The sequence below is a fragment of the Neodiprion fabricii genome, chromosome 2 (genome assembly GCF_021155785.1).
Source record: "Neodiprion fabricii isolate iyNeoFabr1 chromosome 2, iyNeoFabr1.1, whole genome shotgun sequence".
Taxonomy (NCBI): Eukaryota; Metazoa; Arthropoda; class Insecta; order Hymenoptera; family Diprionidae; genus Neodiprion; species Neodiprion fabricii.
Window position 1 is genome coordinate 33,011,665 of NC_060240.1, and position 16,254 is coordinate 33,027,918.

Below are 16,254 nucleotides of genomic sequence, written 5' to 3' on the forward strand. Positions count from 1 at the left end.
AGATCTCAAAATTCTGATAAAATTGAATAGGTTTTTATTATACTTATACTCTTTGGCAATATCAAGCCAATTATAAAAATCTTGTTTTTTTGCTAGATAATGGATGAAACAAAGTGATAATTCTGAACTTGTCCATAAAAAATTGTTGTAAACATCCACGTCACTAGACGGCCATCTTGTTGCGACACACCGTTCGTGGCCAGCCGGCACGTCAAATATTATTCAAATAAATTTCTGTGAAGTAGATAATAGAAATGGAGAATATATATCGAGTACCATTTATCGTCCTACAAGTTCCTAATTTAAAAATAAAAAAACCATCATGGTTTGTGAAACCGAGTTCTATGGTTATGTTCGCACTGATCCTCTTCTCGTATTTCCTCGTCACCGGAGGTTAGCCACACAATTATTTTCACTGAACTTCACTTTTCTAATTTGTACACTTCACATTAATATTCATCAATTCCATAATTTCCAATTTTTACAATCTTTCAGGAATTATATACGACGTCATCGTGGAACCTCCAAGTGTCGGCTCAACAACAGATGAGCATGGGCACTCTCGTCCGGTACATTTTTTTTCCTATTTCTCAGTGCTACATAGTTCTGCCTTCTGTTAAGTACAAACTGTTTATAAGTTTCATGAATTTAAAAATTTTCTTTTGATTCATTAGGTTGCATTCATGCCATACCGTGTCAATGGTCAATATATAATGGAGGGGTTAGCTTCCAGCTTTCTGTTTACTCTTGGAGGATTAGGATTTATTGTCTTGGACCAGACGCACAGTCCGTCAACCCCAAAGCTCAACAGAATTCTTTTGATCAGCGTAGGATTCATATCAATCATCGTTTCATTTTTCACTTGTTGGATATTTATGCGCATGAAGTTACCGTAAGTTTTTCTAAAATCGTAGACGGGTTGGATTCTACGTTGCAGCAATTATTAATAACTTTTTTTTATTCCAGAGGATACCTTCAATCATAAAAAAGAAGATTACTCTCTTTAATGAAACTGTACACACATTTTTTATATATGCGTTATACAACAGTTTTTACTTTTACAAAGAATAAGAGTTAAATAAATAACAAACAGCGCTCGTTACACATACTTGTATAATTTAATTTTTATTTAAAATATCATATCTAAAGATAAAATTGACTGAAAAATATATGAGACTTGAGACTTGAGAGAAATAAGAAAGGATAATGGACAATAACGTAAATGAGATTATTTTTAATTTTCCACGCTTAAAATATTACTCTTATTCTCAGATTCGCAAATCTGGGTATTTGGCAACATGAATCAAAATTTTGTGCACTTATATAATTGTCAATCTTATCATGCCTACTTTCTTCAGATAAATAGCTAATGTGAATGAACACAAGTCAATGAAATAATAGTCTATCAATAAAAATTGCAATGCAAGTCAAGATTTGACTAATTGCAACTTCGAATACATACATACTAATGTGGAAGTACATGTATAATTATAAATGCTTACTGGCATACAAAATACTAAACTGCCATCTGCAACAGAATTGTACTAAAAACACAACAACAAAAAATCTCAATCGACTAGTTGGCATCCTTTTGTAGAATTGGCGACGCCATTTCTTCTGCAAATGATAAAGATAGTGCATATTTGTGCTAAAATTTTTCTCTAGATCTTAAGCCGAAACGTTCCGACAATGTGACGATTTTACTTGTGAGTGTATTGCAGTAAAAAAATGCAAGGTTGAGGCCCGATTAAAAAAAATAATTTTTAAAGTTATTAACACTAAATTAGTAAATGAAACGAGGGCAAAGGGCTTAGGCCTTTGAGCGCTGACGAAAAGAGCGTCATCGATTTCCAGTGCGTTTCTCAGTCTTGCGTTGACTATTGGGCGTTTGCTTCTCAGTTGTTTATTGTTTGCATTTATTATAAACGTATGCGAAATGACCTAGAATAGAACAAGGAATCAAATCAGTTTAAATAGCGAAGTATGTTGATGACGCAATTGTAAATATCCAAGCAACAGGATTCTTACTTTGAGAAATCACTACTTTTTTCAATAATATGCTCAAACTCAGCGAAGCTCAATGCTCCGTCATCGTCCAAGTCAGCTTCTTCTAGCAAGCATTGCAAAAGTTGCTGCATATCAGCTTCGTTCAACCGCTGAGGGGTGGTCAGTCTATCCACAACTTGCCTAAGATCGCCAACACCCAGCATATCATCACCGTCAAAATCTAACACATTAATAATAGATCGAATGCAGTGTTGGATAAGCGAAACATTGAATCTCCTGCGATAGCAAAAATTCTGTCTAATACAAGCCTACCAAATATTCGAAATGCATGCTCAGCTTTTACAGCTTTAGGGGCAGCGTCGCTGAACACAGACATCATATCAAGAAAGTCTTCAAAGGTACAATCTCCATCTTGACTGGAGCTAAATACTTTGCAGATTCGGTCTCCAAATGGATTGACTCTCAGCTCAGGATACTGTAGTATCTTGGCCATGGGAAGTTTAGCATTTCGGTTGTGGCCAACTTTCTCGGGAGCAAGTGCCTTGAATTTCTGGTGGGCACTATGGAATGTGTGAATCATTTGCAGTGAGTACATCTGAATCTTTGTGCAAAAACAAACATTCAGATATGTTTATAACATTTATAAAGTTTAAAGCCAGCAGAAGTCGAGTGCTATGGAGTTCACGTATATCAAATAAATAAATCAAAGTAGAAATAGTGAGTAGTAAAGATAACAAAGAGTGGTCGTCGAATGAAGAGTACGGAATTTGATATACTTACAACATCACCTCCTTCTTCGTGAAGTAAGTCAAGTCCTAAAAACAGAATGTTGCATATTACGCTTTGTGCGTTGATATATGAAAACCAACTGACATAGCAACAGTTGCACTAAGGTGCAGCAGGTTCAAACATGTAAAAATTGTAGAACAACGGAATTTGGAACGGGGAAAAAAAACGACAATCATAACTTTAGTCCTTACCTGATAATCCTGGAGTTCCTCCTCACTGAATTGACTCTTTCCGATGCCCATTTTTCATCACTGATTGCCCATTAGAATTACCTGACGAACGCATCCGGTCCTGCCGTTCTGTACTCGTCCATCAAGCTATATGACGACGGTATTTACAAGCGTGTGTCAAATTCCACGCTTATCAGTAAATCTGTCACACAAAGCGGGGTTCGAAAACCTCGTACGTTCCACCTACCGCTCACGATGACGTTTGACGACTGAAGTCTCCCGGTACTTGTACCGCCGATCCAAAGAGGGTTCATCATCCTACGCGGCCTTGGGGGGGGGGGGAGGGACCGCAAGCAGAATGCTCATACCGCACGTAAATTCCTAGCGCCGCCCAGTCCCGTTATGCGAGAAGCGGCCATGCGGGTGAGCGCAACGAACGGAACGTTACCGACGGAGCGCGCGATTTTCTCTTTTTTGTGTCATCGTAAGGCAACATGTGGGATAATCTCTCTTATCGACGCTGCAACTTATCCGTCGGCAGCTGAGGATTGCGTTGGTTTTGCGTCCCAACCGTCACGCCGCGCCAATTGCGTACAACTTTTGCGTTGAAGACCTGCGAAACTTTCTTAAATCTCGAATCGTGTCAGCATGGAGCCTAGAGTAAAGTTTAGAAATATTTAAACCACAATTTCGTAGACACGTGGGACGTCTTTTATTTAACAGTATTAGACAGTAGAAGGGTGAAAATAAACTAATTATTAGAAGATTTTTGAACATTGTTTCGAAGTTTCATTATATCCAAAAGTTGTTTGCAAATTTGTGTAGGCGAATAATTTCGAGCCGAACTTGGACTGAAAATTGGTCAGAAAAAATTGGATAAATCTCAAATTTTCGCACTTATTGCTCACTCTATTGAAGCAGCGGATTTATGCTTCGGTCTGACACACTGCGCCAAAAGCATCGATAGGATGACAATGTCGACAGAAACCAAAAACGTAATTGTATTTGTAGATGATTAAAGATGAAAAATCCGTTTGAACTAATAATTATATAAGTAAAAAATGAAAAATATAGAGATTTCCGAAACAGGATTGCCTAGTATTTTAATTGAAACTGATTTTTCATCTATACTTAATCACCTACAAAGACAATGGGAATTTCGGTTTCCATCGATATTTTCATTCAACGTATCAACGCTTCGGGTCCGATGTGCTGAATTACTCTGATCGGTAAAGGGTAAGAGGGAAAATAATCACGAGTGTTTTGAAAAGGTGCACGAAGCGAGTATAAAAGCTAAACTTAGACCTACGGTAAGAAACAATGAATGAACGAACACCGATAAGTTCTCATTTTACTTGTATCACGAGGCCACGAGTACATCATACGCATCGATTGAGGGAAAAAGAGGAATTAGAGTGTAAAATAATTTTTTGTAATTGTAAATAGAGACTGTTGCACGATAAGTGGAAACTGAACTTAACATAAATTAATAGCTACACGAGAGAAAACAGTTTTTATAATTATAACTCATTAGACATGCACATTACAGAACCGACTTGAATAATTCCATGACGCCGAGTATTTATGCATGACTGATCATCACTTAAAGGGTCCGTTGTTTTGGACACCCTTCCACATTGTCCGCGGGTTTATTAGGCACGTCAGGGCCAAAGACGGATCGCATTGTTTCACGTTTGCCCTTCAGATAGGTATATGTATAATCCGAAGCTTCTGCCTCTGACATCTGATGCAGACGAAAGGGCTCGGGGTTACAGTTTGTAGCCGTAACCGAGTTACATTACGGTTAATACTATGCGTGTACCATTTCTGTACTACAATTTGCGAAACATAATTAAGCGAAAATTAGCTCAGCCGTGTGTAAACAGAATGGAAATAATAACGGTTATGACGACAGTAAGAAATTGCTGCGTTACTCTTGTTACAAGTTGTTGATTATACGCTTTCTTTTATTTTTTACACTGAGCCAAGCCAGTTTTAGATTTTATCGGAACTGAAGAGAGATTTGTGGGAGTTAAAGGCCGCCATTATCGTTTAACTAATCTCAATCTTGAGAGATTGCAGTCTTGACGCTTCCAATTTCTTTCTTATGCTATCCCGCTCAGGATCAAGTTACCCAGCATCGATTAGGTTTTGATATAAAACCCGAACGACGGCTAACAGGTCAGCTAGAATTTGATCATCGAAGAGTGACAAAAAGTTGTCTCTGTTCTTTTACTTTTATTTTTCTAAAAACCATCGACGAAATCGATAGATCATGGGCACGTAATTTATACTATCGTGTTTTCTTCATGATTGATTGAAAATATGACCATGTGAATATGACCGTGACGAACAAAAAATAGGAAAAGATATTGCGATACGTTTATAATTTTGCTATACACATCCGAGGAACGCGGGTTGGAATTTAAAACAACTCATGCGACTCCGACAGAATCCAAAGCCATTACATGGAATATTAATACAGGTATGAGTCATCGAGAATTTAATTGTCGGCGGTATTCATATCGGCTGAAATAGTAGCATGCCCGATTACGTATACATCGCAAAATAACACATTTACTTGCTGAATAACAAATTTATTTTGTATACTGTACATCGGATCCGGTGTACCATATAAAATAGTTTTCAGCTGCAGTATCACTGTCAGTCCGATTATAAACGCGATGAGTGAGTCGAATCTATCATTCACGTGTTACAACTTCTCGAGGATATTTCGACACTGTGTAAATATATATTTCGTCCTTACCGAACACATCATATCGAATGTCAGAGCGTCGTACAGGTTGACATTTCGTTTGTCAATCCATTGATGCGAGTGACTGAGCTTGTATAACTTTATTGTACAGGAATCTACACACGTGTATAACATAAACCGCAAGCAAGGCTCTGTAATGTGGAGGTATTCAAATCGATCCGTTGTCCGGATTTATAGAGGTTGATTTTCACGAATTCTTAACCTGCACCAAATCCGAGGGATAAAAAAAGGGAAAAATAACCATAGATATACCTTCCGACCGGATTAAACTCCGTTGTAGCGTGGCTCGGTATAACCGGAAGCAGCGGGTCACACGGTATACGCACAAATCGTTTTTTGCCCGTGGTAATTCCTATCGATGTACTCGTCGTTCCTGGACCCTCTGTCGAACCTCCAGGCACCTACTGAAAATAAAGAAAGAGAAAATTCAAACCTCGGATCGCGGAACATTGCTAATCACCGTTGCATTAAGCGGAGCATCCCCCGTACGTTATTCGGGCAAATAAGCTTAAACACGCGCCCATCTCGCTACGTGTGTCCCCCGCAAAGTTACAACGGGCTGGTTGATGTAGATATAAGGTAGGTATGTACAGCGCGATTTCCTAGAGCATTCAAGTTAATCCGTTAATTTGTCGGGCGAATGGCGGTCGTGTTCCAGCTCCCTACCGCGGCAGTACCTATCCGACGCCAAAATAACCACATTCTTGGCCGGATTCCACTGGTTTAACGGAACAAATTACGCAGAGTTTCACTCGCGGTGAAACAGCTATTCCTACCAACGTTTCAGCTGTTTTCTCAACCCATGTTGTCTACGTTACGGCAATGTCCTGCCGCACGTTTAAAATCTAACCGCTAGGTAAAAAAAAAAATAGCGGAAAATGATTGTAAGAAATATTTCCTCGTTCCCGGCTTGGTGGGAAAAAATTAGGACTCGCCGTAAAGGCTGTTCAAAAAACGGAAACAAGGAAGGAAAGGAGGGAAGGGTGGGAAGGGAGGGGCGGGGGGGGGGAAGGGAACTCGTATAATATATACGAATTAGGAATCATAACCCTTATCTGTTCTTCCTTTTCCCGTTCGCCGTGCGCTCTCGAGCGAGCTGCGATGGGACAAACAGATGGACTGCGAAATATTTCATACTATACGAGAGGCAAGAGCCGGGTTCTTTCTTCGTAGAAAAAAGCAGCAGCATGACGACGGCAAGCTCCCGATTCTTCCATACTTTACTATCTGCGCTGACTCGACGACGAATGAGAGTTTTGGAGGGTGAGAATTAGTTTCGTTTCGCTTTACCGAGGGAGGGAGGGTGATGGGGGGGGGGGGGGGGGGGGGGTAGAGAGAACGGCGTAAGCTGTGCAAGGGGAAGGGAACGAAGGGCAGGAAAAGTTGCAAGCGTGAACAACCGCTCTCTCGTGTAAGCAGATTAATGGTGGATTTTTTTTCCATCCTTTTTTATCGTCTCTTCTTCTCCAATCGTTTTTCTAACTTTTGTTTCATTGATTTGTTTTTCGAGCTCTTTCTCTCTCTCTCTCTTTGTTCATTTTTTTTTTTTCTTTTCGTTATTTTCTCTTTGTTTTTATTGCCCGTTTGGTTTTAAACACTCGGTCACGTATCGGGTCCACGGTATTACACGCGTACGTATCTTTACAGAGAAATATTACCATCTCTCCCCCTCTATCGATTGTCGATGTTATATACGTATATTCGAAGCTGTTCCACTTTAAATAGAATTTAATTAAAACCCTGTCGCTTAGCAAACGCTCCCGCGGAATCAACCCTCGAACACGTGAAACATTCTACTTTTCGGTGGATCCGGTTTCGCGAACGCGTCGACGACAAACGCACACACGCGATGTAATCCCCGCACGCGGCATACGTTTTGCTAAATCGGTCAGCAGATCAGGGAGCGTTGGACAGGCTGCTGTAGTAGTCGAAAAGCACGTTCGGTCAGCCCTGCGCGGTTGCGAAGTGATAGACGGCGTCGAGTCAGACTCGCGCAGTAGTTAAGGAGCGGGTTTAATCGGACGTTAAACTGCTTGCGCAGATATCCGCGGCCGAATCTGACGCTCGTATTCTCCTCGCTGCGAACGAATGATACGTGTGTGTGTGTGCGTGTGTGCTAAGTCGGGCGAGTCTAACTCGAAGCACGTTTTCGGAGATATGAAAGTTTTAAGGCTGTAGAATCGTATAAGTATTATTATGTATGTACATACGTTATGCGTATATGTTATACATAGGTATATTACAACGTACCTACGTATACAAACTGCGACGGAATAATGTTGTTTGTATACTTACATGATACATTTTTGATTATTGCCTGGAGTTGTTTCAAATTATATGTATAATTTATGCGCAATTCAATTTTTTTGTTTTTTTTTACGGAATTATTATCGGCACGAAGAAGTTTTATACAGCTCTCTCTTTTTTTTTGTTTTTATATACACCGGTGACGAACGTTAAAGATGGAATTTCTGCAAATACGTTAAACTCAAAGTCGTTAGTTTAAAACAAAACGTATACATATAGGTATGTATACATGGGACGATGTATTTTATTTTTAATATTACATGAGTTTGTGCGGGAAAAAAATCATTTTTTCACGTTGAATCGTGCACCTAAAAAATCCTTTAACCGCAGCGAAATTATGATCAAGTGTGTTATTTGAAGAAATATTATTTGAGGATAAAAATGTATAGCAAGGAGTGTTTATACGCGTACATGGAAAAATGAGGCCGGCTCTGATTCTCGACCGCTGAAATCAGCGTTGTAATAAGAATTTTCGTGGAAAAAGGAATAGCCTCGGGTTCTTCGTGCCGCGATACGGCTGCCAAAGATGTACCTTTAAGCTTTTATTCTTGTTTGAGATCATTCGTGATAGCAGACGACGACGATGTGATTTTGAGAACAAAGGTACGATGGCTGAAACGGTGAATTCAAAGAGGGTGAAATAAGTTAATTACAAGAGGTACGACTTTGCCTTGACAAAGTTTGTTCCAGTTACGATTATTCAGTTACCAGATCAGCGATATACCCTTCCGTATGAATATTCTTTTGCAACGTTTTCTATCTGCAAACTCGCCCGCGGTGGGGGAGGGCAAGAGGGAATCATCACCAGCAGCTGCTCAGTGTGATTATTTCAATATTTGAAGAACCTTTTCCATCGATGAATTATTTAAACCGAAATGGAAAAATCGTCGTTACCCGAAGGTATATATGTACCTGCATATCTATATAATAAATACAACTGGCAGACTTTGAAATTGTTCCTTTAAACAGCGAATCGATAAAACCTACTCACGCATAATCCGCCCCCGTAATGCACGTCGGTATTATTATAAATCGGCGAGTCGCGGACCGTTGGGTTTTGTAGAAAGCGAGTTTCGGCGAGGGTTCAGAATATCGTGAAGGACTGTAAAATTTATGAACGCACGGAGGAAATATTGCGGTTTGCAAAATTGTGCTTAGGTGTATACCTGGCCAGAAGAGCTTCTTTCGGATCGAGAAACGACGGTGACGAGGAAGGTGGGCGCGTTTTTTAAACTCGGACGTGAACCCAGCTGCAGTTCCTTTCCCCATCATCGTCGCTGCAGACACAATGGGGGGAGGCTGAAAAGGACTTGTGTGAACTTTGACTCGTCCGCCGCTCGTGGTTTGGACCTCGCCTCCGGCGCCTTGCAGTCCGTATCCTTTTATCCTTTTAGCCGTCGTTAGGGATGCTCGGAGGTCCTCGGATCTCGACCCTTACATAAGCGAACACATACCTACGCAGCGTATATAACGGAAAACTCTCCAACAGCATGACGCGACGCGCGGCTTCGTAATTCATCGCAGGGTATATCGCAACGGTTGACGTCAACTTGATCTCCACGGCTATTTATATCCTCGAACTATCAGCGGCTACATACCCACAGGTTAATTAGCAAATTTGCCAAAACCGTGCAGGCGCAATTAGCGACTACAATATACGGTGCATATAGGCGGGTCCGACCGCAGGACGTGCCGTCTCGGCCGGTGTTTCGGCTCCTGCCAACGTTACAGCGGAGGGGAATTCGAGCTTTCGTCTCCGAAGCTCCCGCTCCATTAAAGCGACCCGCGGAAAGATTGAAAAATTCAATTCCGCAACGGGGGACGACCCCAGGCACACCCCGTGTGCCTGTTTACAAAGCTGGACTGGGATCAGAGTTCTGCCTACGGTTGTGTACTACTTCTTGTACGTTTTTATACGACCACCTTTGAGGGTGTACGTATACGCACGGGCGTAAATTACGGCAGCCGTCCCCCTCTTGAAGGAAAATCACTCCGCGAAGACGGAGGGAGAGAGAGGGTGAGAAAATGAACGGAAAATATCAAGACGACGGAAATGGCCGGGCCGAAGACATCGTCGAAATAAATTTATAAGAACATTATCATTAGGTCGAGCAACATGTTGCTTGGGCGCCGTTTACTCTGGTGAATAATTATTTTTATAATGCTCTTTGAAACCGAATGAAACCCCGAGGCGAGCCGAATGGTATAAAAATTTGTGTTGATAGGGTGGCTGTGTACTCCTCGTCGTACTTGTATTATATTTTCAATCCCGTCCTCTTAATGGCGTCTAATTCTCGCAATTGGCTCAATTACCTACTTTTGCTAATCACAAAATTTGTGCTTGTGCTTTTTCCAGACTTTATGCAATATAGTGCATTACTTCGGAAAGTCGTCGTGCGATTCAGGCGACAACGAATATTCATTTGTATTCATCATTCATCCGAATAGAATGTTCAGAGCGTAGCTCGTTTTTTGAATATACACAAACGCGATTCCCGTAGTCTTGATGTCGGTAAGCCGAGAAACGCGAGCAGAAAATTGTAGAATCAAGCGCGGTAAAAATACGACAAAATATATAAGCTTCTTCTTCGTAGTTTGTATCATTTGAAGTATCTGCGAAGAATACTATTTTTAAAGAGAAAATACTATGAAAAAAGGCAAATTTCCTTGGCGTTGTTTGACGTCGCATTTGATAATCGATGAAAATGTTTCTGTAACAGTTTCGACCGATTGTTCGTCCCGAAATTTCACGAAACTTTAGAGGACGCATCGCGACGTTGTACAAGATGTATAACCGTAACATCTTGAGATTGAAAAATCACTCTCCTTCTTGTCTTTTTTTTCTCCCCTCAAGAAGCGCGTCGACACGGGTAATCTATGGGTTGATCTCGGATCGGATCGATGGACAAGCGGGATATCGTTTCGGAAAGAGGCGTCGGAGTAAAAAAGCGAGGCGAAGAGGAGGCGCCCCCGTCGAGGTGAGTATAGAAAAAATGGAGGACCGCAGGACTCGCGGGTTGAAGGACAAAGGCGCGGAGGACGGCGGTGCAGGGCGAGTGATGGACCTTCGGTAAAGATAAATCGACCTGCCCTCGACAGGCGGGAACGAGACGAGCGAGGTGGAGGTGTAAGGTGCCTGCCTATACTCGAAAGATTTTTGTCGCACGCGGAGGCAAAAGGTGAAGATGAAAAATAAAAAGTGTAATAAAGCAGAACAAAGGGGACGCCTCCTTCCGACGCCCGAGGTTATACCCCTCAGTCTTGTTGTATACGCGGCAGCAAACTCGTCGACCAAACTCGACGACGACGCTGTGTGTATACGATACGTAGTACCTGTATGAAGAAGAATTTTGTCTTGAAGATGGAGAAATTTTTCTTTTTCCCGATATCGAACGTTCTTTTCTAATATTAATCCTGCCATTGTCGCCTCAGTATCGTTTTTGTACACTACGATAAAAGTACAAATGTTCAAACCCACCACCTGAAATCGTTCAAATCGCATAACCGAATATCGCAGAATACTTTGCCTGCATAATTGAAGCAAAGATTCGCAAACTGATTCCTTTTTATTTAATTCACAGAAGTGACACGATTCAGGATTTTTTTTTAATTTAACTTGAATCACGTATTGCTGTTCGAATAAATGAAGACACGGGTGATACCGTAAGAGCTTGATCTGCTGTCTTGAAAAACTTATGAACGGTGCTACGTAGCCTTGTTCAAAAATCAGGAACAGTTTTTTTTTTACAACTTTTGCTTTGGCAAAAATTGCGACCTGACGCTTTGTTATGAAAAAAATGTATGTATGTATATAATAATTACGCAACTGTGTTACAAATAAGTTGGAAAATTAAAAAAAGTGTGAAAAAAATCGTACCGAAAGATTATTTGAAATCATTTTTCATTCGCGCTTTATATTCGGGGGAAAATTCTGCGCCTGATTAGTTTATGGATTCGGAGGGGGATCGAGTCTGTGAAATATCCTTGCGGCACGGGGCTCGGTGGGACGCAGGACGAGGATATATGCCGGTAGGCATAACGTTACGTATAGTACATACATAGGCATGTAGTATAGGAGTGTAGGAGGGCGCAGAATACCCCTAATTCGACTCGCGCGAGGCGAGGATTCAGGATTTTGGTTAGTCGGTCTGCATCAGGCCGAAGGAAGGAAGGAAGGAAAAATTGCGTCCAAGGATTTTCTACATCACGCAACTCGGGTTCGCCGATGCTGCTCGGGAAAAGTGTCGATCCTTGTTAGCCGGGTGACAACGAATCAGCCGCCTTTCCTTCGCTCCTCTCACACCCACCTTTTTCTTGTTCTATATCCATCGTCCTCTCCGTCCCGCCGATTCTCTCGCCTACATTAACACGGGAAGAAGCTGGAGAACAGGAAAAGACGGAGAAGCAAGAAGAAGAAGAAAAAAATACCTCTCCGCGTCTACGATATAGACCGCGAGGATTTACTCCGATTAAGACCGACCTAGGGGTCGATCACCCGTTAAGAAGACGAGCGAAGAGGACGACGTTGTACACCAAGAGGGCCGTCCCGTCGGCGGAATGGAAGCTACAAGTAAGAGACTCGAATAATTGAGGGACAGAGAGTTTGTTACGAAGTTTTAGAAAATTGGCACTCTCCTACTAACGGCGTGTCGAATGTCTTCGCGCCTTTCTTCTCACCCGTATTCCATGTACATGTATATCTTACATCAGCTAGATAGGCGAATACATAGCCCGCGCCATGAATACGGTAATATGAAGTCTTGCGCCAGCCAAGACTGTCGTACAAATTAAATACACCTTTGCAATGTATAATAGGCGAGCGCCAGCTGTGTACCTTATATAGCCAGTTACTTTGTTGCTTTGATTAAACTGTAAGTGGGTTACCTCGAGGTAATTGGTGTCTTCCGTTCTACGACGAGTATGTGAACCGTACTCGCACCGTCTGCAGTATCTACGCACAAGTTATTTTCAATATTATGCGTATACAGGAATGAACGAATGTATGTGTGCACGTAATGTATCACTCGAAAGTGGTATAATTAAATCTTAAAGGGAGTAAATTGTAAAAGGTGCGTAAATCTCGTCGCTTCTGACAACGGAGGCAGAGGAGGAATGGAGTAGGATCAGCGAGTGGCTTTGTGGCTTTCATTCCGTGAGCTTCGGATAGCGGAGGGAGGAAGAGAGTAGAGAGAATAATATGGGTATACATTAGGAGGTTGTGCAGAGTAATATTCGTTGATGCTTTCTCTTTCCGGCTAACTTCTCCTCGGTTCGAAACAAAACGCGAGTTTGATTCTACACGAGTTATGTGACAATGACTGGCGATACAGCCGACGTGGGTGATCGGTTGCCATTGTCACATAATTCGTGTAATATCGAACCCGCGTTTCTTTTCGGACCGAAAACAAGTCAGCCGAAAGGTCGAGGCGTTAATGAATATCACCCCGTACAACGGGCGAATGTCTCGCAGATGTCACTGTAACGACGTAGTATAGCCTATCGGGCGGACACGCGTGTTATATAATAATTCGTAACGATAACAAGTTAAAGGATACGTGAGACTCGGAAGGAATGCCTGCGAGGCGATATTCGAGAGTTGCAGCTGGTTTCCGTGAGCTCGCGATAGATAAGAAGAAGTAGGGCGGACGGTGGGAGGAAATATCAAGCTGCAGGCACTGCAGAGAATACTCGAATTCCCGTCCGCGTGTCAACGCTTCTTCCCCGAGTTCCGGGTGGTTCCCTCGAGTTTACCGGAAACCGGATGTCCCACGGGAAGAATTTTGTCCTTCTAACGAACCGAGGGTTGCCCTCGGGGGCGGCCGCCCTATCCCTCTAAGAGAGAGAGAGAGAAAGTCGCACAAACACGTGTATAAATATAATATGATGGGAGAGACGGAGATAGATGAGAAGGAGGAGGAGGAAAGTCGAAGCGAGATTAAACATTGCAAACGAAATTAAAAACCCAACCAGAGCCGGATGGCAGAGGTCGGAGAGACAAAACGGGCGTTTAAAAATATCCGTGATTCGGTTCGAGTAGGCAGGTATTAAAAATTCTAGTCATATCTACGGCGAAGCGAGTCTGCTGCAGCAGCGGCGGAGCTCTGTTACGGAAACTCGATTATCCGCCATTCTTCTCGGCGTGCTTATATTTTAAATTCCACATTTTTTTCTCCCCTACGTACACATCGCTCGTTGAATAATCATATACCGGCTCTCGTTCGTTCCGCGCAGTTATATGAGACGACGTTGATATTATGTTCCCTGGCGCGGCGTTAATAAGGAATATTAAATGTAAGCGAAAAATTGACTGCACTACAGGTGTATAAAATCCTTTGCGTAAAGTCTGTGAAAGCTCTAACAATAAGCTTAGCGGGAGCTTTCAAGAGCGCTACACGGGACTTTTATTTCAATACATTATAATTACCGCAGCGTCAAGTATGATGGGTTGACACACGGAGGTATCGTCGCGCATTCGCCACGCAGTAATGAAATCTGCATAATCGTACATACGGCAATGAAACTTGCAGGGCGTGCATCGCGCGTAAGATCCACTCGAATCGTTGAGAGGATGCACTATGGGTGGATCGTAGGAAAGCCAACATGCCTATCCGCACTTCTCTGCACCACCACCACCACCACCACCACCGCCACCATCACCAACGGTGCGAGTTTCTCGCCGACTAGACGTGATCGATCCGTTTGCACTGTATATACACGCGTTATAGCTGGATCGGAGATATACCCATAACGAGCCTTTGGACGTCTCCTGGATTTGGTGTGACAGCTGTCTGTCGTTCGGCGTGTACCGACATTAGCAAAGTTCGGTTAGCCCGTGCAGGGGTAGGTGGGTAGGATATAGGATAGGTACAGTTTGCTTCGATGATATAGAATTTCTGAACGTTATCTATGCCTGACACACCCCGAGTTCTAGCCGGAACTAATCCCCCATCGTTGTATACAGGAACCCCATCAATTCCCGTGAAATAAACTTTCTAAATATATACCTGTACACCTGTACGCAGGGCGATTCATCTCGATTAACCGTATCTCAAATATCTATCATTCTACCTACAATTTGTTTCCCTCCGAATCGCCAGCCCGACATTATTCCCGAATAGTTCTAATATTCACCGGATTCAAACAAATACGTATCTCCGTTTGTACGCACTTGAAATTTCTGTATTTAACTCTCTCTGAATGGATAATTTCATTTGCTATAGTTACTAGAAAATTGTAATAGGACCGTGGGTTGTAATCATCCCGTAGCGTTTTGAGTATCTTTGAAATTGCAAGAAAATGTGTCGCTAGTAACTATTTGGTAGTGCTGTCTAATCGATTAATTGAGTTTTTCGATTAATCGATTAATCGACGGTTTTAATTTATATACCGAATGACCTGTAGAATTATTATGAAGCAACTTTGATTAATCGATTCATCGAAAAATCTCGAGTAATTGATTAATTGGAAAAACGATTAAACGAAATCGTCGACTAACCAATTATTATTCTGATGATTCCGAGTAATTGAAAAATTCAATTAATCGATTAATCGCACAGCGCTATTGTTTATTGTGATTATGTACCTATAGCAGTTACTAATAAAAAAAAATACAGTACGAATTACAAAATCCAAAGACAAAAAAGAAAAAAAAAATCCATATTCATTTTGTCTCCAGAACTACATTATTCGGTTGCGATAAAAACTGAAACCTTCTCTCGATAAAGGTAGATGTATTATTCGAACTACCGGTGTAAGTTGTAGTGTAATGCTTGTAATTGCATTAGACCGAAGAAGTGCTTCTTCGGCTGTTGCACAGCCTTTCGATGTGGAATACAAGACGTAGCAGTTGATTAATTTGTTAATTATAACTCACCTGTAGTCCCGGGAGAAGTTTACTCTTTTTATTATTTATCTTTGAATCAACAGGGCGTCTCGTCTATAGCTACTCTCGTCTCGCCGCTCGCAGATCGGTTGTAAAGCAAACCCTCGTTGCGTCGAGGTAAACGGATTATCAAATTATTCGGCCTTGTTCCGTTTGTAGAACGGATTAAGACTTCTAACAGCCAGACTAATCTGGGACCCGTGCTTGCGTACCTTTAGTCTTTGTCGCACTCACATCCACCTAATCGGGCGTGACTGGTGTAGAAATTAGAAGCCGCACACCACGCGGTCGTAATATTAACACTAATTCGTGCAAACTTGACG

At 41.9% G+C, this 16,254-nt stretch overlaps 2 protein-coding genes across 3 annotated transcripts in view; one reads left to right on the plus strand and one right to left on the minus strand.

Moving 5' to 3' along the window:
• Window positions 1-24: 24 nt before the first annotated feature.
• On the plus strand, window positions 25-1,102 carry LOC124175450 (oligosaccharyltransferase complex subunit ostc). Its single transcript, XM_046555718.1, has 4 exons — window positions 25-393; window positions 496-569; window positions 675-892; window positions 967-1,102. The coding sequence occupies exons 1-4, from the start codon at window positions 255-257 to the stop codon at window positions 983-985; spliced, it is 450 nt and encodes a 149-aa protein (XP_046411674.1). The 5' UTR covers window positions 25-254; the 3' UTR covers window positions 986-1,102.
• Window positions 1,103-1,106: 4 nt separating this feature from the next.
• Window positions 1,107-16,254, minus strand: part of LOC124175448 (calcium and integrin-binding protein 1-like) — a 46,711-nt gene continuing 31,563 nt past the window's right edge. The window contains exons 2-8 of one of the 2 annotated variants that reach the window (XM_046555715.1): window positions 5,995-6,146; window positions 3,214-3,579; window positions 2,988-3,113; window positions 2,788-2,822; window positions 2,320-2,567; window positions 2,029-2,227; window positions 1,107-1,941 (exon numbers count right to left, since the gene is read on the minus strand). In XM_046555715.1, the coding sequence (XP_046411671.1) occupies window positions 1,920-1,941; window positions 2,029-2,227; window positions 2,320-2,567; window positions 2,788-2,822; window positions 2,988-3,038 (555 nt within the window). In that variant the 5' untranslated portion in view covers window positions 3,039-3,113; window positions 3,214-3,579; window positions 5,995-6,146 and the 3' untranslated portion in view covers window positions 1,107-1,919. Of the gene's footprint in view, window positions 1,942-2,028; window positions 2,228-2,319; window positions 2,568-2,787; window positions 2,823-2,987; window positions 3,580-5,994; window positions 6,147-16,254 lie in introns of both variants that reach the window. The other variant, XM_046555714.1, reaches the window with a different exon arrangement.

Excerpts from the sequence above, each read along its gene's own strand:
- LOC124175450 (XM_046555718.1), top strand. The coding sequence starts at position 255 with ATGGAGAATATATATCGAGTACCATTTATCGTCCTACAAGTTCCTAAT. Across the intron at positions 394-495 it reads GTATTTCCTCGTCACCGGAG|GAATTATATACGACGTCATC; the intron begins GTTAGCCACACA and ends ACAATCTTTCAG. Across the intron at positions 570-674 it reads AGCATGGGCACTCTCGTCCG|GTTGCATTCATGCCATACCG; the intron begins GTACATTTTTTT and ends TTGATTCATTAG.